The sequence below is a fragment of the Papio anubis genome, chromosome 3 (genome assembly GCF_008728515.1).
Source record: "Papio anubis isolate 15944 chromosome 3, Panubis1.0, whole genome shotgun sequence".
Classification (NCBI taxonomy): domain Eukaryota; kingdom Metazoa; phylum Chordata; class Mammalia; order Primates; family Cercopithecidae; genus Papio; species Papio anubis.
Window position 1 is genome coordinate 79022053 of NC_044978.1, and position 23169 is coordinate 79045221.

Here is a 23169-nt window from a genome sequence, read left to right on the forward strand (position 1 = left end):
AGGTAAATGGTCAGACGTCATGATCAAAACCTTAGGAAGTTTTGTTGTTGTTGCTGTTGTTGTTTTGAGAAAGGGTCTCACTCTGTCACCCAGGCTGGAGTGCAGTGGCACAATTATGGCTTATTGCAGGCTCGACATTCTGGACTCAAGTGAACCTTTCACCTCAGCCTCCCAAATAGCTGGGACTACAGGTGTGCACCACTTTGCCCAGCTAATTTTTGCATTCATAGAAATGAGGTTTTACGATATTGCCCAGGCTGGCTTCAAACTCCTGGGCTCAAGCGAGCCACCACCTCAGCCCTCCAAAGTGCTAGATTTATAGCTGTGAGCCATTGTGCCCAGCCCAGCCCAAAGCCTGGTTTTAAAGAAGATTGGGCATATCTTACACATCTTTAAAAAGGACCGCAATATATAACACCTATAAAAGGGGAAAAAAAAAAAAAAAAAAAAAAACCCTGAAAACAAGAACTTGCTTTCTAAACTTTTATTCTAAAAATTCCAACATCTGTTTATGTAAATATCCAAAGGAAACTCCCAACCTTATACACATACATACTCTTCAGCTCTTCAGTGCCACTAATTGTTTCTATTGTTTTTGTTACACATATATATTTGTTTATTTTCATGTTTGTTGTCTCCTGCAATAGGCTGTAGAAACTCCCCCTCCCCAACCTCCCTCATGAGTACTGTAATATCTGACACTTGGTGGGTGTTAAATATGTGTTGATTTAATACATGAAACAGTCTTTTCTCCACCAGTCCTAATGCCAGTTTGTCATCCAAGGGCTGATTAGAGATTAGTGTTATATGTCAACATCACGCTAGAAATTCACTAGGAAAGCCTCACAAGCTGGTAGCATTGTGATTGCATTGATTGTGGCCAGGCACCTATTTAAAGTAGATTTTTAAACATTATCAATCTGGGCCAGGTGCAGTAGCTCATGTCTATAATCCCAGCACTTTGGGAGGCTGTGGCAGGAGGGTTGCTTGAGTCCAGGAGTTCAAGACCAGCCTGGGCAAGATGATGAGACCCCATTTTCATTAAAAAAAAAATCTAATATGTGCTTGTTTTAAAATAGTTAAATAGACAGGGACAGTGGCTCATGCCTATAATCCTAGCTACTTGGGAAGCTGAGGCAGGAGGATCACTCGAGGTCAGGAGTTCAAGGCTGTAGTGAGCTGTGATTGAGCCACTTCACGTCAACCTGTGCAATAGAACAAGATCTTATTGCTTAAAAAAAAATTGAAAATGGTCAAATAGTGCAGAAATGTACACAGTGTAAAATAGAAGGTACCCTCCCCCACCCACAAAGTATTACAGTTAATTGTATAATGGATATTCTTGGCCCCTCCTGACATCCCATGGCAAATAGCTAGTGATCAGGAAACAGGCTCCTTGTGGATTAGGAACCCAGTGCAGGAGTTTGAGAAGAAAGCACCTTAGCTAATCAGGACGGTGATCCCCACCTCCTCATCTCCTTGCTGCATTGTGTCTGATGTTGCAGAGGGAGCAGAAATGTATACTGCTCCTCCACAGAGCTCTCTGCTATTCCACTGATTCACTTGGCTTTGACAAAAATGATATGTATGGTATATTTCTTTTTCTTTCTTTTCTTTACTTTTCTTTTCTTTTCTTTTTTTTTTTTTTTGAGACAGAGTTTCACTCTTGTTGCCCAGGATGGAGTGCAATGGCACAATCTCAGCTCACTGCAACCTCCATTCCCCAGGTTCAAGCAATTCTCCTGCCTCAGCCTCCCGAGTAGCTGTAATTACAGGCGTGTGCCACTGTGCCTGGCTAATTTTTGTATTTTTAGTAGAGACGGGGTTTCACCATGTTGGCCAGGCTGGTCTCAAACTCCTGACCTCAGGTGCTCCACCCGCCTCAGCCTCCCAAAGTGCTGGGATTACAGGCATGAGCCACCGCTCCCAGCCTATATGGTATATTTCTTTTTTTTTTTTTTTTCTTTTTTTTTAAAGTATGACCATAGAGCTGGGAAAAGGCATGTGACGTAGTAATCATCTGCCTTCATTCAACACAGTGGTCCAGACCCGCAGCCTGTTTGAGGCTCTAGATTTAGAATAATCTTTATCATGTGAAGGAAAGATAATTTCACTTGAAACAGAAGCTTTTCTATACCAACAGCTTCTCCTTCGAGCCTTTCTATGGAAAGTGCTCATTTCACATCCTGTTGTAAACTCACTAGTTGTCACTTGTGGAAAGTTGGTGCATGATTACCTTTTGTGGAGATGAGAGTCAGGATCAGGAACTGGAAGACTGAGCCCACCAGGTGTGGACTGCCTAGGCTGTCCCTCCTTGACCCCGCACTCTGGCCAGCTTCTACTGCTCCAAAAGAGCAACCCCACTGCAGGAGATGTCCCTCCTTGGGGTCGCCACACCAGGAGCAGGCCTCTGGAAACCTGAGAAGTGCTTTGAGAATGACAGCCATCCTTGGCTCCTAGAGACTCACTTGTCCAAGAAAAAAATGTATATAAATAAAAATTCTCATAGCAATAGGAATAATATGAACAATCAATGTGGCAAATTGAATTAGCTGTAAATCAGTTTCCTTAACTTTGAATTAGGGTTAATTAACCTTAATCTCTCTACCTGACAAAATAAGATCAGAGAGGAAGGTGATTTTCAACATTGAGGGTTAGCCAAAGTAAATCAGCAATAATAATAATACAAATAGTAATAGAGTAAGAAGAGTAGTATAATGAAAACTGTTTCGTTGAGCACCTATACATCAGAGGCTTGATGCTAACTAAATACCTTACTTATATTGCTTTACAAAATTCATAAGATGAATTTGCATGTTAGATATTACTCTCATTTCAGAGGAAAAGATTCTTCAGTAACTTGGCTAATTATAAAACTGTTAGTAGTAAGTGTTTGGGCTGTGATTGGAGCCTATTGTACAAAGGGTTCAATTTGCAACTCTGATCTATTGACAGTGGCATAGAGTTGCCGATAACGTCAATGTGTTGTTCAGGGATGGCCAGAAAGAGTGCTGAGATTGATTAGCAACGTCTGCTGTGGGCCTAAGTAAGGACTGGGGGTAGCAGAACAGAGCAGCATATTTGCCTGCTGCATCACACTGCCTCTCAAGCTAATGTAACTTAGGGAGGAAGGAAAGTCTCTTCACCTTAAAGTGTATTTTGGTAAAGCGTCACAGTGTGACACTGTTGTGATAAAAACCACCTGGTTCCAAAGTGTGCAGAGGCTGAAATGTGCCACGGGCGGAGCTAGTGGCTCCCTACAAATAACAATTATCCCATTGGCCAGGCAGCCCCCACAGCACTCCCCAGCAGTAGCACTGTCACATCCCAACAATGCGCCTTTGCCCACAGACACATGGGCCCAATGGCTGGCACTGACGGTTTCCCTGAAAAGTGCTACTGTCCTCTGTTCTGAGTCAGCCTTATTGTTCAGAGCTTAGGGAATGAGGCACATGTCCAGATATGGGACAATAATATGTGCTATACACTTGCTGTCAGCAATATTGTAGGTCACCATGATATCAAAACTTTCAGTTCTACAGCGCTCTGAATTGACCTCCCCATACCCTAGCCCTCAAACTTGTGAATACTGATTTGCCCTTAATTCAAATACCACTTCCTCTGAAGTCTTCCACCCACTAGCCAGAGTTAGCTTCATGATTTTTTTTCACTCCATCATCTAAAATCATGCCAATAAATATTTGACCATTGAAAGAATAAATGAACTTGTGTAAATACCTTAGAAATGGAGAATAAATTACAATGATTTTTTGAGACCCAAAAGGATGAAAGGATAGTAACTATTTCAAAGATACATTCTTTGGATCTACTCTGATCATGTGTGCATCACATAGTCTAACAGCAAGTAGAGTAACAGGAAGGGTTTTGGGCTATATCCCAGCACTATGGGAGGCTGAGGTGGGTGGATCACGAGGTTAGGAGTTTGAGACCAGCCTGGCCAACATAGTGAAACCCCATCTCTACTAAAAACACAAAAAATTAGCTGGGCATGGTGGTGCACACCTGTAGTCCCAGCTACTTGGGAGGCTGAGGCAGGAGAGTCACTTGAACCCAGGAGGCGGAGGTTGCAGTGAGCCGAGATCATGCCACTGCCTTCCAGCCTGGGCAACAGAGCAAGATTCTGTCAAAAAAAAAAAAAGTAGCCATCATCTGGTGAGGGAAAGAGAGTACACACAAAAAAAATTCAGATAAGGCAGGAAAATATCCATTACTTGATGCTACTAATGAAATCAACCCTTCATCCCCAAATTAGGACAGATAATGGACTATAAAGACTGAGGTCATTCCACTGGGAGGAGATACTTCCTTGAGATAAGAAAGTAAAATGAAGCCAGTTTTGTTATGAAGAGGGGAGAAATGCAAAGGTGCTGAGGCAGAAAACTGAAAGTGCCTGAAAGTGCTGGAGTGATTGGCTCATAGCAAGCAAGAAGAGAATGGCAGGAGGTGAGAGTGGAGAATGGGGAGAGAGAGGCAGTGCAGAGAGGCCTTGTCGGTTCTGATAAAGGAGTTGAGGTTTTTATTCTAAGTGCAGAGAAAAACCACTAAAGGATTGAACAAGATCTGTATCTGTAAAATGACAGTAATCCTCTGCAGGACAATTTCATACACTGGAAAGAGTAACACCGTTTGATGGAGTCTTCATACCTTTAGAGAAGCTACTTACAAAGACCCAACTTAATAGGCAATTGCCAGGAATTAAACTTCATTATTTGGATTCTGTACAAAGTTGACCTTTAGTTCTAGTTGGCAGATGCATGCTTTCTGGACAGGTTAGCCTAGTGGAATGATTTATTCTAGAGCAACTCTAAATAAGATATTTTAAATAAAAAACAGTGCCTCTGAGGAGAAAAGAAGTCTCCACTTCCCAATTCAACAGTTGTTCGTTCATTCATTGATCTCTCGACTGACTTCTAGAGTAAGATGCTGCCCTTTGGGGCAGAAAAGGCTAAGCAGGTCCGTCTTCCCCACACAGTCATCCAGCTCTCCTTTCAGCCCGGGCGTGGTTCACACACTTTGGGATGTACACTTACAGGGTTTACTTCGTAACAGCAGCTGCTTGTTCCCATTGCCAAGTACTTTCCCACAGCAGGTTGTGTTTCTTGAGCCTAATGGGTTCCAGAACTTCCTGTTTCCTTACCAGTTCCTTGATTTAAAAAATTTATTTTTTCTTCACTTTTTCGACAATCTGTATTGAGCACCTGTGCCTATGTGGAGGTAAACACATCACAGAGCATTGAAGAGCAGTGTTGGGGCGGAATTAGCACATGGTGCTAGGGAGCTCAGGGGGTGAGCACTTGTCTCTGCCTGAATGGGCTTCCTGGAGGAGGTGACAGAGCTAAGCTTTGAAGGAGTCTCATTCTGACATCTCTGAGAAAGATGGATCAGAGAGTAGAAAGCAATTTGGAGACTGCTGGAGAAATCCAAGGAGAGTCCGAAAAGCCTGGGCTGGTAAGGCAAGTCCAGAGGTAGAGGAAAAGTTTGCTTAAAGAGAAACAGGTTTTCAGGAAATAGAGCCAGTGGAACTTGGAGAATAACCGGGCATAGGGCAAAAGTGAGGTAATTCAAAGAGTTTGCAGCCACACCCATCTGCTCTCCGAGGAATAGTTTCCAAGCTGAAACTCAAAGGTCACCAGTGTTCTTCATGAGATCCTGCCCTGAATCTATTACCCTTTCTCATGACCTCTTTTTGGAACATTGATGAAGAGAAAGTGGTATCATGTATGGTTTCAGAATAAAGTGCTGGAGTCATTGTATTCGCTCATTTTAAGATGCTTTCAAGGAAACACAAATATTATGATTCTTATGCCTATTTTCTGTCAGTGGCAAACCAGTCTTCTAAATATGGTTAATGTGAGAAGTGAAACTATTTTCCTAAATGCTGTTTCTTTTCTCTTTTTATCATGAAGTATATTCGGTGCTCTTCGAACTGGTGCTTATATGGTGTACATTTTGATGACCAAAGGCCTGAAGCAGTCAGTTTGTGACCAGGGTTTTTACAATGGACCTGTCAGCAAATTCTGGGCTTATGCATTTGTGCTAAGCAAAGCACCCGAACTAGGTGAGTACCTTCTTCCATTTCCTCTCCCTCTCTTTGTAGCAACATATCCACAATATTTATTTAGTGACCAAAGGAACAATTTGAAGGTCCTATTTTGTTGGTTTCAGGAAAGTTACAGTGAATGAATTTGAGTTCTTGACTGACTTCTACTTTCTATTGTTCACTCCCTCTTTCCTTTTAAATAATTTTACATTGTGCATATTAACAGCAGATAGTTTATACCGAACATGCTGATTTTTTAGCTCTACTAAAAATATACTGCCAGGGACTTATAAAATGTACACAGCCCCCTTTAAAAGGCCCATTGAGCTGAGCTAATATTAAAATATGGGGGAAAAAAGAGCAACACAGCTATTTCCAAGTCCCGTATCTGAGCGTACTTTCATCTGTAGAGTTAGGATTCAGATTAGGAATTAAGCTTTTCATCTGGGGACCCTCATGTTCTCATTAACAAATGCTAAGGGTTGGTCTCTGGTGGTGTTTGATTTTAATCATCAAGACTGGCCTTAGAGAAGGGGAATGTAATTTACCTTCTAGAAATTAATAGAAAATACAGGCTGTATTTGTAGATTTCTATAATTTTTCCCTCAACTCTTTAATGGTCTTGAATGTAAGTGTGGCACAGGTTAGCAGAAATAGTAAAGTCAAGGAGCTGATGTGGGCACAGTTTTCCAGGAAAATGTCTTTATTTACACAGAAAGAGATCTAGTGGTGACAATAAGCTCTGAGTACATCCATGAGTAATACTAGCAAACTGGTACAGATTGTACAGATACAAACTGGTAAGGCAAACCTGGTCACCATCTGGGGTTCTGGGGTTTTTTTCACCTGCAATTAAGAATTATACATATTTAGTTCAAAAGATATCAATTGCGATTTTTGCCATGGTTTTCAATGGCAAAACTGCAATTACTTTTGCACCAACCTAATATGTATTGTCCCCTCACCTCTTTCTCCTAAAGAGGGAGATCGAGGTTATACTTTCCTTACAAACCACCTGCAATATAAGCTATGAGCAGTCTCTGTAAGGTGCTCTTTGTTCATGCCCCGTGTCTATTCAGATAGAATGGGAAGAGTCTGATGTGTGCAGGCCAGCAACCCAGCCGCCTTCCACTGGAAGCCAGAAACCTGCTGTTTATAAGTAGATGACAGTTGGTTTGAGCTACTGTCATCCCAGGTCAAAAACAAGGGAAGAACAACAGAAGAAAATTTTTCCTGAAAGCCTTTTCTAAGAGGGGCAGAGGTACAAAGATAGCCCAAAATAACTAGATAACTACCGCATGCATGTGCACGCCTGCACCCCTCCCCGACACACATACGCCTATACACACGCAGCCTATGAAAATGGTCTCAGGCTAAAATGCATTAGTGTGGATTCATTTAGCCATTCATTCAATGCATTTATGTTAAGCACCGGCTGAAATAGAATGGCAACTTTATCTAAAAGGAATTTTATGATACAAATTTTATGAACCAGACCCCAGGAGGTATTGGTACCACTAGGTATGAAGTCATAGGCTAAAGAAGTGGTTTTCACCCTGGATTTACAGACAATGCCTGAAAAATCTGAAGAGGTATTTCGGGGAATTTTAAAATTATATGAGAATATTTTAATTTGCTTTGATTCATAGAGTTTCTGAATCAGAGCACTTGTTCTCAAACTGGGGTTGATCTGAGAGTGTGAGCATGTATTCTTTACTCTTGGGGTTTTGTGACTCTTTTTTCTCCCCACTGAGACAGAGTCTCACTGTGTTGCCTGGGCTGGAGTGCAGTGGTGCTATCTCAGCTCACTGCAACCTTCGCGTCCCGGGTTCAAACGATTCTCGTGCCTCAGCCTCCCGAGTAGCTGAGATTACAGGTGTGTGCCACAGCACCTGGCTAATTTTTGTATTTTTAGTAGAGACAGGGTTTTCACCATGTTGGCCAGTCTGGATTTGAACTCCTGACCTCAGGTAATCAGCCCTCCTTGGCCTCTAAAGTGCTGGGATTACAGGCATGAGCTACTGTGCCCGGCTGTGGCTTTTTTTCTTTAAAATAAATTTACACATTATTAAAGTTTGAATTATTTTAGTTGAGAAATATATCCCTCTGACTTTTATGCTATTTAATAACCTTATTAATCCCCTATCTTTTTTGACAAAGGCCTGACTACAGCTACAGAAATGTAGTAAATGCATGAAACATGTGAGTTCCCCTGAATGCTACCCCTGAACGCTTCAACAATTTCTACCTTTTACTACCTCCCCCCCAGATTTTTTTTTTTAATAAGAAATGGTATGATATGTCTGACCTTTAAGCCTCAGATCGCAAAGAAGCAGCCTCAGTGTTTTCTTCTAGAAATGCCTTTTGCCTGCAAGGAATACTTGTCTGTGTTGTGTTCTGAGTTACATGCAGCTGTATTTGAGGTGCTTGAGAACAAACATAGTCCTTTCTACCTTTTGGAGGAATAATTTATTGAAATGCCACCTCAAGCTATCTATAGTGATGAATTTCCTTTAAAGACATAATCAGACCTATGCTCTCTGTCCTCCTGACTTTTAGGGTTCCTAGAGAAGACCTATTAGTGTAGCAACCAGAGGTATTCATGTTTTCATCTTCTATCTTGGTTGTGTTGATGCTGATGATCTTAATATCACCTGTCTTAATTTAATCCAGGCCCAAATGTCCACTCCCCTCAGCCTCATGGCGGACATTGTAATTGAACAGAGTTTTCCCTCTTGAGCCCCAAAGGAGCCATAGTCCAGTCTCCTATTTGCAGTCAACAGGAGTGGTGTGCCGCTGGCATGATAATCCCTTTCCCTGGAAAGGACTCATTCATCACAAAAACTTGTAGTAGTCCTTTGTGGATTATCCAATAATTGATCCTTCTGTAGTTAAAATATGAGATTGAAGTGTTGGGAAAAATAATATTCTAATCTTGATGTAGTTTTTAATGAGGCTAATTAGTAACATAAATTCTTCATATAGTTTCAAACGCTTTATAGAGATAATTTTCATGTCCTGAATTTTTTTTTTTTTTTTTTTTTTTTTTTTTACATTTTAAAATATAGGATATTGTTCTTCAAATACTCTGGAGCTCCTCTGACAATGGCCATTCAGAGGTTAACTGCTGACTCAAAACAGGTCCAAAATCAGTGCAAGTGTCTCCAAGACAAGCAGACCTAGGTCTTTACGTAGTCAACATGTTTGCCTGGATGACTTTTTTTTCCCATGCATTTTGGACGTTAAATTTCTTTCCAGTTTATGTAGTTGGGAAATCTTGTCTCCACTATTGAGTTAAGAGAGATTTACCCATTTCGATTATTTAGAACTTTTCTTATTTTTAGGTCCCAAGTTTTACCTTTCAATGTTCTAAGACTCTGGACTCTCTTATGAGCATCAAAAGGAAAAGATCTTATGAGGAAAAAAACAGTTCTTCCATGTACAATACTGAAACTGTATCCCCCCAGCTCCCACAAACTCAAACTCTTGTTTTAAATTGCAGTAAAATATACACACTGTTCAGATTGTTGAGCAACCATCACTCCATCAACTTCCAGAACTTTTGCATCTTCCCCAACTGAAATGCTTCTCATTCCACACTAACTCCCCCTTCACTAAACTCTTAATAAATAGCAAGAAGAGCTTTCTGTTTCAGCAGAAAACCGTGTGCTCATTTCAGTGAATTATGGGGTTGCAGGCCACTAGAACAAGTGAGAGGAAGAGAGCCACTAACCTGCTTTGTGTGCCAAATCTTTGAGCACCTACTATTTGGATTATATTAAAACCTGCTGAGATTTTGTTTTGTTAGAACTTGGAAACATCTGCTGTGAGCCCAGGTCCTTGCTCAGTTGAGCATGTCATTGTTTTTGAAGCTCTGACTCAGCAGCACTCTAGCTAGCTCTGGGAAGAGGGACTCAGCTGTGTGTCACAAACCACACACACAGAGTAGCCTCTCTGTGTCTCTTGGTGGCCAAGAACACCCTGGGGATTTCCAAATGCTTGTTGCTTTTCCTGCAGCTGCAAAGGTGTAGTTAAGAAGGGACACTTGGGTATAAGGAACACCATGCCCTGCCTGAAAGCTGACTCTTCCATGATAATAATTGGACCAAAGGTTAGAGAAATCATGATAAAGAGAACATGAGCCAGGAGGTAGCTAAAATGACATGACTGAAACATCCAAGAGTCTAAAGTCCCATTGCTTGTACTTGGCCAGCATCCTTCCCGTTATGCCAACAGGACATTTGAACAAGAAAGATTGACCAACTCAAATGCACAGTTCCTCTGATAGTTAACATTTCTGGGTCACTCCATAGCTTCTGGAAAGCCTGAAATTACCTTCACTTGGCATGACTCTGGCTCATGACAAATTAAATGTGACATTATGTGGTTTCCCCAGAGGAAAAATAATTTGTACCTGCTAGAGCGGCATGACTGATGCATCTCAGCTGCCATATCCAAAACCGTGCGAGGACTCGGTTAGCTCTTCTGGAGCCCCACCAGTTCCCCCTGCTTGAGGGAAACTACCACTCTTTGGGTCAGCAGTCTTGGGGATAGTAACCCTGATAGAGCATTGAATGGTATTACTGATCAGCTCCAGAGCCATTGCTGCGAGACGCTCAGTTTCATTCCTGCACCCACCATCCCGCATATGTGTTCTGGAAAGAACTCCTAAGCAAATTTAAGTTAATTTTGTCATTGAAATTTTGGGACATGTTTTCTCCCCTCCTACCCGTCCACTCCACTCCACTCCCTAAAGTAACTAGAAACACCCAGTGTGTCTCAGATAAACCTGAGATATACCCTCACCTCCAGACAGGAGAAACACAAAGCCGTTCTTAACTCCAGAATTGTACCTTCCACCTTCCATCCCACACTGGCCCATTCTAATATGGTTTTTCTTAATCATTCTTTAGACAGTAAGATTTTAATATAAAAGTGATGATAGAGTTAAACTAAAGAATTAGGATGAAATGCATATCACTTTATGACAAATTTATTATAATGTGTTTGGAATTGTATGGGGATTTATATTTTAGTTAATGCTAACAGACTCATAAAAGCATCTATTCAATTATGAATGACTCAATTTGTTTTAAACATACAGTTTCTTAGACATCTACCTTCTTTACACTATGAACAAAGGTAGCTGGAATTGATTGTGTCTACGTTATTGTCGACAGAGGGATTGGAGGCACAGAGTAGTAGTTATACAGAAACGGTGGCTCTCTGACAGGCACACAAAAATAGCACAGTTTAACACTGAGAAGTAGACCCCAGGTCTCCTGACACCAGTTTTGTCCCTTAAGTGTGAGTGTTACCATCAGCATCCATCATTGTTAGCCTGCCTGACATTTATAGACACCATAAAAATCAGGCATCTTGCAAGAGAGAAGATGACTTCAACAAAAATTTGATAGTAAGTTCAGAAATATGACAACTGACAACTTTCCTATTTGTTTATTTTTTGAGATGGAGTCTCGCCCTGTCATCCGGGCTAGAGTACAATGGCGTGATCTTGGCTCACTGCAACCTCTGCCTCCCGGGTTCAAGTGATTCTCCTGCCTCAGACTCCTGAGTAGCTGGGATTACAGGTGGCTGCCACCATGCTCAGCTAATTTTTTATTTTATTTTTTATTTATTTATTTATTTTTTTGAGATGGAGTCTTATGTCTCACTCTGTCGCCCAGGCTGGAGTGCAGTGGCGCAATCTCGGCTCACTGCAAGCTCCGCCTCCCGGGTTCATGCCATTCTCCTGCCTCAGCCTCCAGAGTAGCTGGGACTAACAGGTGCCCGCCACCACCCCTGGCTACTTTTTTTTTTTGTTTTTTTTTTTTTTTTTTTTTTTGCTTTACAGTAGAGACAAGGTTTCACCATGTTAGCCAGTATGGTCTCAATCTCCTGACGTTGTGATCCGCCCACCTCGGGCTCCCAAAGTGCTGGTATTACAGGTGTGAGCCACCGTGCCAACCTAATTTTTGTATTTTTAGTAGAGATGGGGTTTCACCATGTTGGCCAGGCTGGTCTCGAACTCCTGACCTCAAGTGATCCCCCCCTGCCTCGGCCTTCCAAAGTGCTGGGATGACAGGCGTGAGCCACAGCACCCAGCCAACTTTCTTTTTCTATTGTAAACAAATAAGAAATAATACTATTTAACAGTTTAGTAGGAAAATAAACTAATAGCTCTCCTAATGAATGGAATGGGGCACCATCTGTATCCTTCCAGCCACTGTCATTAGAACCTTAGAAGTCTTTCCCCATAGCCCAGCATGCTTTGACCTTGCCTGGTGCAAGCGTTTTAGGCCATCTGTGAAGTACATGAGGGATAAGGCAGGAATAAGTACTAGCTTTTTTTGCGCTTAATTAAATTTCAGAAGAAGAAGAAGATCCAGGGCCAGGCACGGTGGCTCAGGCCTATAGTCCCAGCACTTTAGGAGGCTGAGGCCAGCAGATAGCTTGAGCTCAGGAGTTCAAGACCTCATCTCTACTAAAAAAGTTTTTTTTAATCAGCTGGGCTTGGTGGCACGTGCCTGCAGTCCTAGCTACTCCTGAGGCTGCAGTGGGAGGATTATTTGAACCCAGGAGATCAAGTCTTCAGTGAGCTGTGATGGCATGTAGGTGACAGGGCGAGACCCTATCTCAAAAACAAATAAAAAATTAAAAGAACCTTCTAACTCTTGTTTTTACACAAAAAGAAGCCAGGTTTGAGTTCACCAAACGTCATGAAGGATGTCAATTTTTCCCATGTGTTATAACCACAGAGATAGGAAGGAGAAAGATGCATTCACCTGCATTAGCCTGTTTCTGTCCCGCATCCTAGTGTATCTTCCCTTATTCTCTTACTCGATAATGTAATTGGGTGTATTTTTCACTGGGCTTGCTCTTCATCCAATTTTACATAAATGTTCTACAGTCTATTTTCAGAGCCCTGAGACTTTTCAGTGAAGCATTGCAGATACATAGCCTCTACCCACCTCAGCATAATTCTAGCTTTCGTAATATAAATTCCCTGCCTCAGAAGCTATGGTCTTTTCCTTCAAAGGGATATTGTTAGACGAAATTTTGATAGATCCTGGAAAGCTTTTCAGTTAATTCTATAAAATGAAAACTGTTATTTTCAATTTCTCCTCACTTGATTCACTGGTATAAAATATTCCTATTACTCTTGTCAGCGAATGTGTATAGAAGAGGACGTTTGTCCCCCTTTTTCTGTCTGTCTTTTGTTTAGATTTTACTTTTCTCACTGCCATTTGGCAAGGCTTCGTAATTTACAGGGAGCTCACAAGAACATGTGTTTGAGGGGCACCTTTTGTCATGTACCAAAGAAAAATTATGGTTTTACTATTCTAGAGAGGCCTTAGAACATTTTGCTGGGCACTTGAGTTCCAGTGCGTTTCTTTTGATTGATAAATGATCTAAGACAAGTCACCGGTCCCCTCCAGGTGATATTTCCTAAGATGTATAGTTGAGTTGGGAGTTGGCAACATAGTTGTTAATGTCCCTTCCAGATCAATGATGGATAAGATTTTGTGTGAAATACCTTGAAAGAAACATTTGCTGCTTGCTGACTGTGTGTGAAGAGGGCCATGCTGATTATCCACTTAATCCTCAGGCAATTCCATGCTACTCTTTTAAATTATCACCATTTATATAGACGAGGAAACTAGAAATAGTGAGGACAAGTAACTTGTCCAGGGTCACAGAACTAGTAAGTACCAGTCATGGGTTCTAATCCCATCCATGTAACCCTCCAGTCCTAGCTCAGGATGTCTACCCTCTTATAAAACTGTAAGTCATCATTATTGGTGGTCAAGGATCTCACGTACCTTCTTCCCCTTTGTCTTTCAGGAGATACAATATTCATTGTTCTGAGGAAGCAGAAGCTGATCTTCCTGCACTGGTATCACCACATCACTGTGCTCCTGTACTCTTGGTACTCCTACAAAGACATGGTTGCCGGGGGAGGTTGGTTCATGACTATGAACTATAGCGTGCACGCCGTGATGTACTCTTACTATGCCTTGCGGGCGGCAGGTTTCCGAGTCTCCCGGAAGTTTGCCATGTTCATCACCTTGTCCCAGATCACTCAGATGCTGATGGGCTGTGTGATTAACTACCTGGTCTTCTACTGGATGCAGCATGACCAGTGTCACTCTCACTTTCAGAACATCTTCTGGTCCTCACTCATGTACCTCAGCTACCTTGTGCTCTTCTGCCATTTCTTCTTTGAGGCCTACATCGGCAAAATGAGGAAAACAACGAAAGCTGAATAGTGTTGGAACTGAGGAGGAAGCCATAGCTCAGGGTCATCAAGAAAAATAATAGACAAAAGAAAATGGCACAAGGAATCACACGTGGTGCAGCTAAAACAAAACAAAACATGAGCAAACACAAAACCCAAGGCAGCTTAGGGATAATTAGGTTGATTTAACCCAGTAAGTTTATGATCCTTTTAGGGTGAGGACTCACTGAGTGCACCTCCATCTCCAAGCACTGCTGCTGGAAGACCCCATTCCCTCTTTATCTGTCAACTCTAGGACAAGGGAGAACAAAAGCAAGCCAGAGGCAGAGGAGACTAATCAAAGGCAAACAAAGGCTATTAACACATAGGAAAAAAATGTATTTACTAAGTGTCACATTTCTCTAAGATGAAAGATTTTTACTCTAGAAACTGCGAGCACACACACACACAATCCTTTCTAACTTTATGGACACTAAACTGGAGCCAATAGAAAAGATAAAAATGAAAGAGACACAGGGTGTATGTCTAGAACAATAATGCTTTTGTAGAAACTAAAGCCTGTTTAAGAAATGTCAGCTGCTGTAGCCCCCATGAGAAAAGATGTCTTAATCATCTTTATGAAAACAGATGTAAACAACTATATTTCAACTAACTTCATCTTCACTGCATAGCCTCAGGCTAGTGAGTTTGCCAAAACCAAAGGGGGCAAATACTTCCCCAAGGTTCTTCCTGGGAGGATGGAAACAGTGCAGCCCAGGTCCCATGGGGGCAGCTCCATCCCAGAGCATTTCTGATAGTTGAACTGTAATTTTCACTCTTAAATGAGATATGAAACATTATCCTTTTGTTCAGTTGCCCCGGGCTTTTGAACAGAAGAGTAAATACAGAATCGAAAAGATAAACACTTGACCAAACAATGTGAAAACAGGTTGTGTAGTATTTGTAAAAAGGCCCGGCCCAGGACCACAGTGAGCTAGAAAAGGGAGAAAGGCAGTGGGAAAAGAGGTGAGCCGAAGATCAATCCGAGAGATAAACGGTGTGTATGCCCCTCCCTGTTTGACTTCGCACACACTCATAACTTTCCAAATGAAACATAGTACCGCGTATATTTTCAATATTTTTGTGAATTCCAAAAGGAAATCACAGGGCTGTTCCTGATACTGGGGGAACACTGTGTTTCTGCATCATCTGCATTTGCTCCCCAAGCAATGTAGAGGTGTGTAAAGTGCCCTCTGCTGGCTGAGTGGCAATACTACAACAAACTTCAAGGCAAGTTTGGCTGAAAACAGTTGACAACAAAGGGCCCCCTATAACACTTATCCCTCAAATTTTAAGTGATATGAAACACTTGTCATATCTTTGGCCAAATCAGAAGATACTCACCCTGCTTCAAGTCAGCTTCAGAAATGTTTTAGAAGGGACTTTCGCTCTGGAACTCAAAATCAATTTATTAAGAGCCATATTCTTTAAAAAAAAAAAAAAAACTGGATAATATTATCTGTAATACTTCAGTCCTTTACAAGCCAAATACATGTGTCAATGTTCCTAGTATTTCAAGGAAGCAATTATGTAAAGTGGTTCAATGTGACATAATAGTGTTATAATTGGTTAAGTAGCTTAATGATTAGGCAAACTAGATGAAAAGATTAGGGGCTTCTACACTGCATAGATTCCATGCACATAGCCACGCATACACACACACATGTGGGGTACACTGAACTTCAAGGCCCAAATGAATAGAAACACATTTTCTGGCTAGCAGAAAAAAAAAAAAAAAAAAAAAAAAAAAAAAAACTGTTGTTTCTCTTTCTTGCTTTGAGAGTGTACAGTAAAAGGGATTTTTTCAAATTATTTTTATATTATTTTAGCTTTAATTGTGCTGTCGTTCATGAAACAGAGCTGCTCTGCTTTTCTGTCAGAGATGGCAAGGGCTTTTTCAGCACCTCGTTTATGTGTGGAATTTAAAAAGAATAAAGTTTTATTCCATTCTGTGTGAATGGTTTGAGCAGTGAACAAAGAATCCATGCAAACCAAGTCATGACTGGAAGAAATGGGGAGGGGGGGCAGCGCAGGGGAGGAAAGCTGTTACATCTGTGTTAAATGATTGTGAGTGGTCTATAATGTCTTGAAGTTGGTTCATAGATGAGACACAATTGATGGAGGAATGTATTATAAATTATGCAAAATCTGACATGAGCTGAAAAGACAGGTCCTGTTATAAGAACTAATAGATGCTTAGGATGCAAATGTTATTTTGAGCTTCGCAAATACATGATACCGTGCAATAAGCCTTTTTTCCTTATAACAGAAAATGAGAATAATTAAAATGAGGAGAAGGCCACATAACAATTGACTTGAGTTTAATTGAAAGACCCATTGGAGGCTCATCTGGTTGATTTAATTATTTAATTCAGTGATTTATTACAGATCTCTTAATGCAGGTTAGAATATGGAAGTGAGCATAAACCTTAAAAAGACTCTGAATGATGCTTCCAAAGCACTTTCATCTTGGTATTAGGTTCATGTTTGTCTTTACTTGTAAAATAATTTGGAATTTTTGTTTACAGGGTGAATGTCTTAATAGTTTTAAAATTAGCTAAATATATCTAAAGGCATTTCCAATGTTTATCATGGGAGGAAAAAAGCCACATTTTTTTTAAAAAAAAAACAAAACAAAACGAAATTTTGGTAGTATAGGTTCAATGCACTGTTTTTAACATCTCAGCTTAGCTGCTTTAATCATATCAAGATATGAGGCTGGATCACTGGCCCATGACAAATCTGAAACCTACCAGAGAATTGACTGCCACATAGATAATCCTGCTGTCAGTTAACATTCCAGAAAAACTTGGGCAGGCAGGTTTTTATAGCTGCCCCACTATGCTGCAATAGATTATCTTTCTATTGAAGATTTTCCACTGCATCCCAATCCTACTATGGTGAAAACATTGTTCTTGGACTAAAAAAATCCTTTATTTCACACACACACAATTTCATACGCTAGGTCTGAGCATCAACCCAAGCCCATGAGTTTGCAATGAAGTTCTAGTGAGAAGTGCTCTATTCATAAAGCAGGGGGTTTATGTGACCTTCTAGTGTTGCTTATGGGAAAAGAGTAACTACCATATTACATCTAATGGAAGGCCAAAGTACCAAATTAAAACCACAGATTGAAGTTGTTCTTCAAAGTCACTTACTCCCATCCTTCTAATTATGCTCCACTACAAAAGTAAGGGGAGAAGAGGTAATGCTGTATATGTACATTGCTAGAGGGAAAAGAAAGGCTTGATTATATCCCCTCGCTTCTCCACCTCTCTGCTTATGTAAAGAAACTGATTAGAAAAGAGACTAATGTATCTGGACTGAGTTAGAAACTTCGTATGAGTGGGCTTTGTAGAATTGATGGGAAAGACAGTGGGACCCTAGGAGAACAGAAAGAGACCCACGGAATGTCTTTTTTTCTTTTCTTTCTTTCTTTTTTTTTTTTTTTTTGAGACAGAGTTTTGCTCTTGTTTCCCAGGCAGGAGTGCAGTGGCGCGATCTCGACTCACTGCAACCTCCACCTCCCAGGTTCCAGCAATTCTCCTGCCTCAGCCTCCCAAGTAGCTGAGGTTACAGGTGCCCACCACCACCCCCAGCTAATTTTTGTATTTTTAGTAGAGACAGTGTTTCACCATGTTGGCCAGGCTGGTCTCAAACTCCTGACCTCAAGTGATCCACCCGCCTTGGTCTCCCAAAGTGCTGTGATTACAGGCGTGAGCCACCGTGCCTGGCCCAGAATGTCTTTTTAAATCAGATGTAGCATCTTCATAAGGTAAAGCCTGTCACATCAGAGTAACAAAGCTCCTGGAGTAGAGTGATGCTAGAATAGAATGTTTCGGAAGTCTGGCCATAGTCCCAGATTCTGAATTACCTGGGAGAGACAAGATGCTTAAGTTACTATTTTTTCTTTATTCTGATAGTACAGCCTCTACTGAGAGACCATGTGTGTGTCACACAACCGAGGCAGCTAGGGCATATTCTGAGGGCTTTTTTTTTTTTTTTTGCTGGGGGTGGGGGGTTGCTTAATGATTCTTTAACAGAGTAACTGGATTGGCCAAGGTCTGATTCAAGAGGCTATGAGGAGAGTGGAGAACTCTGCCTCTCAGAGTTCAGAGCTTTAAGTTGTATAAGCATGGTCCATGTCCACCTCTTGTAAACACTTATTTCCTTAAAAGTTTCCATCGTGAAAAATAATACCATGTCAAAGTTTTATGAGCGCCCAGAACGTCCCAGTAGTCAAATGTAGTGTCTTTCTCTAGTCTCTGTTTTCGGTAATAAATACCTTGCTCTCAATTTAGGATGATCGTAAGGCCTATGTTCGTGCTGTGAGTCATTGTCTCCCACAGCTTTTAAAACGTCTTTCTGTGTCTTTTCTATACAACACCTGATTCTTTGTGCCTCAGACTCATTGCCATCAGGAAGAGACTCTGCCAAGATCCACCACCACATTTGGCCAGTGGTGTATACACATTAAAGTGAGAGCTGATGAAATCACAATGCCCTATTTTGTTCTGACAATCAGTATGAAGGGGTAGGTCCGAGTGTGCCAATGAGCCAACAGCTCTGTATGCTGGTATCCAAGACTTACACAAAACAAGTGTCAGTGCAGTCACGGCATTTTCTTGGATGCTGTTGTGGCAGACTCCAGTTATAAACATCTGTGAGCCATATGGCACAACTCATGGCTGAAGAGGCCAGTAGAGTGCACCTGCACAGAGCATTGAAGAACAGACACAAACCTGTTGAATCATCAAGTTATTTTCCTCATCCTCAGAGACTTTGACAATTCAGGGCTCACAGACGGCAGGGGAGAATTCTCAGGCTTCCCTTCCTCCTGAATGACACTTTTTAAAGGAAGTGATGTGGAAGTTGTTCTAGAAGTTAGATGGACAGTGGGAGCACATTCGTGAGTGGGGCTTGGGAGGTCTCAAAAATGGCATTTTGATTTTAGGCTGGGCAGGCAAAAGTCTCACGGTAAGATATATTTCACTGGACGTCCAAACCCACAACTGCATTGTACTAACCTCTTCTGAAGTAACTGGTTAAATTAAGAACTGGTCCCATAAGTCAGGGTCGAGCCACATTTATAACCCATTCGGGCCGGACGTGAAGGGTTCTGACTCACGTTGGTATTTAAATGCTGTTACTTTCCCAATGCTTAGTAGCACTTGAGACTTTATTTCAATCGACAAAAACCAAGAAGGTCACAGAAGTAGCCTAATAGTCCTCCCTGGTCATATTCGTTTCAAACAGGTCTGCCTGTCTGGGCATATTGAGGCAGGAGGTTGCTTGCTGCTATCTTGAAAACCACTGGAAGATTCAGCTTCTTGGGGACCTCAGAGCCTATGTTCATATGGAAGCCCACCCATATAAGCCTCACAGAGCAAATCACAGCAATGTTGAAGTTGTTATTTTCAAGTGCTTATTTCACGACATTAAAAAAAATATTTTTTCCTGGTGTATTAAAATTAAAAATAAAATCATAACTTTTGATTTAAAATCAAACTGTGTTTCTGTTTTCTCTCTTACTCTGGGCAATTTGAATGGGACATCTAGGACACTAAGGGTTCCTCAAATATTCAGATATGCCATTTCCACCCTTTACACCCATAGGCGCAGGGCACAGAGATGAGTCACTAAAACTCCTCACTTTCTAGTAGAGCCCAAAGATGCTGTAGCCCTCAACTACTACTGACTAAATGTCCATAAGATGTCCAGCCCTTCAGTAATGCCTTTCATTCATTGATAGAGCATTTTACAATTCACATGCTTTCTACCTCTGTTGGTTCACCAGAGCAGTGTTTTTTTGTTTGTTTTGTTGTTGTTGTTATTTTGTTTTTTTTTTTTTAGATGGAGTCGGGCTCTGTCCCCCAGGCTGGAGTGCAGTGGCAAGATCTCAGCTCACTGTAACCTCTGCCTCCCGGGTTCAAGCGAGTCTTCTGCCTCAGCCTCCTGAGTAGCTGGGATTACAGGGACACACAACCATGCCTGGCTAATTTTTGTATTTTTAGTAGAGACAGAGTTTCACCATGTTGGTCAGGCTGGTCTCGAACTCCTGACCTTGTGATCTGCCTGCCTCGGCCTCCCAAAGTGCTGGATTACAGGCGTGAGCCACTGTGCCCGGCCACCAGAGCAGCCGTAATGGGGCAGACAGTCTAAATTGAATCTCCATTTTTATAGATGAGGAAAATGTGCTTGTTAGATCCAGTGTTACAGAAGTGGAAGGAATGAGATTTGGACATCATCTTAGCTGGATTTTGCTGCAGCCATTCAATCTTTTGAAAAGAATGAGAGTATAAATGAATAAAATGCTAATACTTGGTACTGACCTTTGCCATGTCATTGGACAGAGCGTCTCAGGGTGAAATATATGCTAGGGAAAATAATGGGTACAGCAGCTCCTTCTTAGTTAATGACGCAGTGAGTTACTCACACGCCTGCCAGCTACTAGCAGGAGTAATCCAATTCATCCACTCCCCGATCCCTAAATAATCTAGCCTTCAAATTCTAGTGTTCTGGAAAGTTCTATTGCATATTTGATAGGTGAAATAGTTTGTCATTCTTCATGACTTTTTGGCGCATCGTTACAATGTGTACAAAAGCAATGTCCCTATGGCGTTTATATTTAAAACCCAAGAAACCCTTATTTGTGCAGGTTTCTCACGGCCAAATTATTGCCTCTTTTCACATCTCAGAGTTGTTAAAATGGAACTTTGCAATCTATTTAATGTATTTTCTTAACTTAGGGTCAAATGGGGAAAAATCCCATCCTGCCCACAAAGTGTTTTTATTAACTTCAAAAAGGGATGGGGAGGGGGAGGAAAAGCAGACTTCAGGGAGCGTTCCTGTTTTGTTACCAAAGTCCCAGAAACCTAACACAGATGACCATGCCATCATGTAGCTTCTGTTACATGTCTCACAATTTTTCTTTAGTTCAGAAATTAATAAAGCATACATTAAAACATACAAACAGATCACTGTCTGGCCAACAAAAATGCTGTACTTACAGAACTCCAAGACCAAGATATAATAGAGCATGTTCCTACAAAAGAACAAAAATGGGCTCACAATACTAGTATTTTGGAAATGTAACCACTCCTGGCTCGTTTTTTTTAAATTTTTTTTTTTAGAATAAATGAATGGAGGTGGGTGTTCTAAATCAATAGGCAAGACAAATACAGTTAAAATAACTGAAACAGCTCCCCACTGGTTGGTCTGTAGCTGATTAATCTCCAGCCTTGGTAGGTCTGGGACAGGGTCTCGGTTATTACCACACACTGCTCCCTGAGACCAAATTGGGAGACCCAGCTGAGTGCAGGGACTTCCACAGTGTGTGTGTGGAGGAGGAGGGGCTATATTGTGTCCCCCCAGCCTCACAAAACTAGATACACACACGTCTAGAATTACACATGTGCCCTCTGACTGTAGCACCATCTCACTAAGCAAAGGACTCCAGGCAAGACGAGAAGCTCTAGGTCAGGAAAGATTGGACGCTACTGAACTAAAAGAGACTGTTACCTAATTATCCCATTTTATCCCTTTTATATTTTTTATATCCATTTTGTTTGTTTATTATTTCTTTTTTGAGACCAGGTCTCGCTCTGTCACCTAGGCTGGATTGCAGTGGTGCGATCACGTTTCCCTGCAACCTCAGCCTCTCCAGTAGCTGGGACCACAGGCACGCCACTCTGTAGAGACTGGTCTCCTTATATTGCCTAGGCTGGTCTCAAACTCCTAGGCTCAAGCTATCCTCCCACCTTGGCCTCCCAAAGTGTTGGGATTACAGGCATCAGCCACCACGCCTAACCTATATCCATTTTATGTTTAACTGCTTTTCATTGTTTTCATCTATATAACAGTTGAAGGAAGGAACCTTTGGGATTTTGCCTTATTATGCATCACAGAGTATGTATTTATTTGGGGAAAATCATACACACACACTATGAAAGCACCATGGCAGCCTAAGGGTTACACACATACCACAGCCCGCTCCTGACACGCCACCGTCTCACCACTGGATTCTGTCATCTTTGGTATTTTCAGCCCCCACTTCCCTGGGTGAAAACCCTGTGCTACACTCTGGGGTTTCACACACAGCTTCCTTTTCTATTGACTACACTAATTCCTTTCATACTAGAGGGAAAACCTATCCCCCTGGGTATTTCTCTGCTATGTTTTATTTGTGAAAACTCCAGTGAGTATTTGCTAAGGCTGTTAATATCTCTCTACGAAGAAAAGAAAAACAGGGTTCACTATTCCTTCATCCTCTACTGCTCACAGTTACATATGAGTTACTATAAAACACCAGAGCTTTTTTGCAAAACAAGCGCTTTTTCTGAATTAGAAGCAGTTCTAATTTCAACTTAGTTTTAGAATAATTAAATCGATAGAACATAAATAAATCTACTGAGCTTTCCAGTAGACTTAGGCCGCCATAACAACTCATTTGTTCATTCACGTCTAACCTAAGTTTCCCTAGGACCCCTCAGTTTACAGAGACAATTTAATCCCTCCCTCCCTCCCTCCCTCCCTTCCTCCCTTCCTCCCTTCCTTCCTTCCTTCCTTCCTTCCTTCCTTCCTTCCTTCCTTCCTTCCTTCCTTCCTTCTTGCTTGCTTGCTGGTTTGTAGCTCCCACTGATGTAGGACCTCTGACTTCCTGCCAAGTCCCTTGCATCTAATTCTGGAAATTGCCAGATTAAGTCTCGCAGCCTCTACCCGGCATTTCTTTTACGTGGTCACCCACACCCCACCTCCCAGCCTCCCACCCCTGCCAGGCGCAGCTGCTGTTGCATCTCTCCAATGGGCCCTGAAATCGCTGTGCACAGCC

General features: G+C 41.6%; 1 protein-coding gene across 2 annotated transcripts in view; it reads left to right on the plus strand.

The window, feature by feature from the left end:
* ELOVL6 (ELOVL fatty acid elongase 6) overlaps positions 1-19842 on the plus strand; it is a 153135-nt gene extending 133293 nt beyond the window's left edge. Inside the window, exons 4-5 of one of the 2 annotated variants that reach the window (XM_017958964.3) lie at positions 5928-6079; positions 13907-19842. In XM_017958964.3, the coding sequence (XP_017814453.1) occupies positions 5928-6079; positions 13907-14331 (577 nt within the window). In that variant the 3' untranslated portion in view covers positions 14332-19842. The remainder of the gene's footprint in view (positions 1-5927; positions 6080-13906) is intronic. The other variant, XM_031664356.1, reaches the window with a different exon arrangement.
* Positions 19843-23169: the final 3327 nt, after the last annotated feature.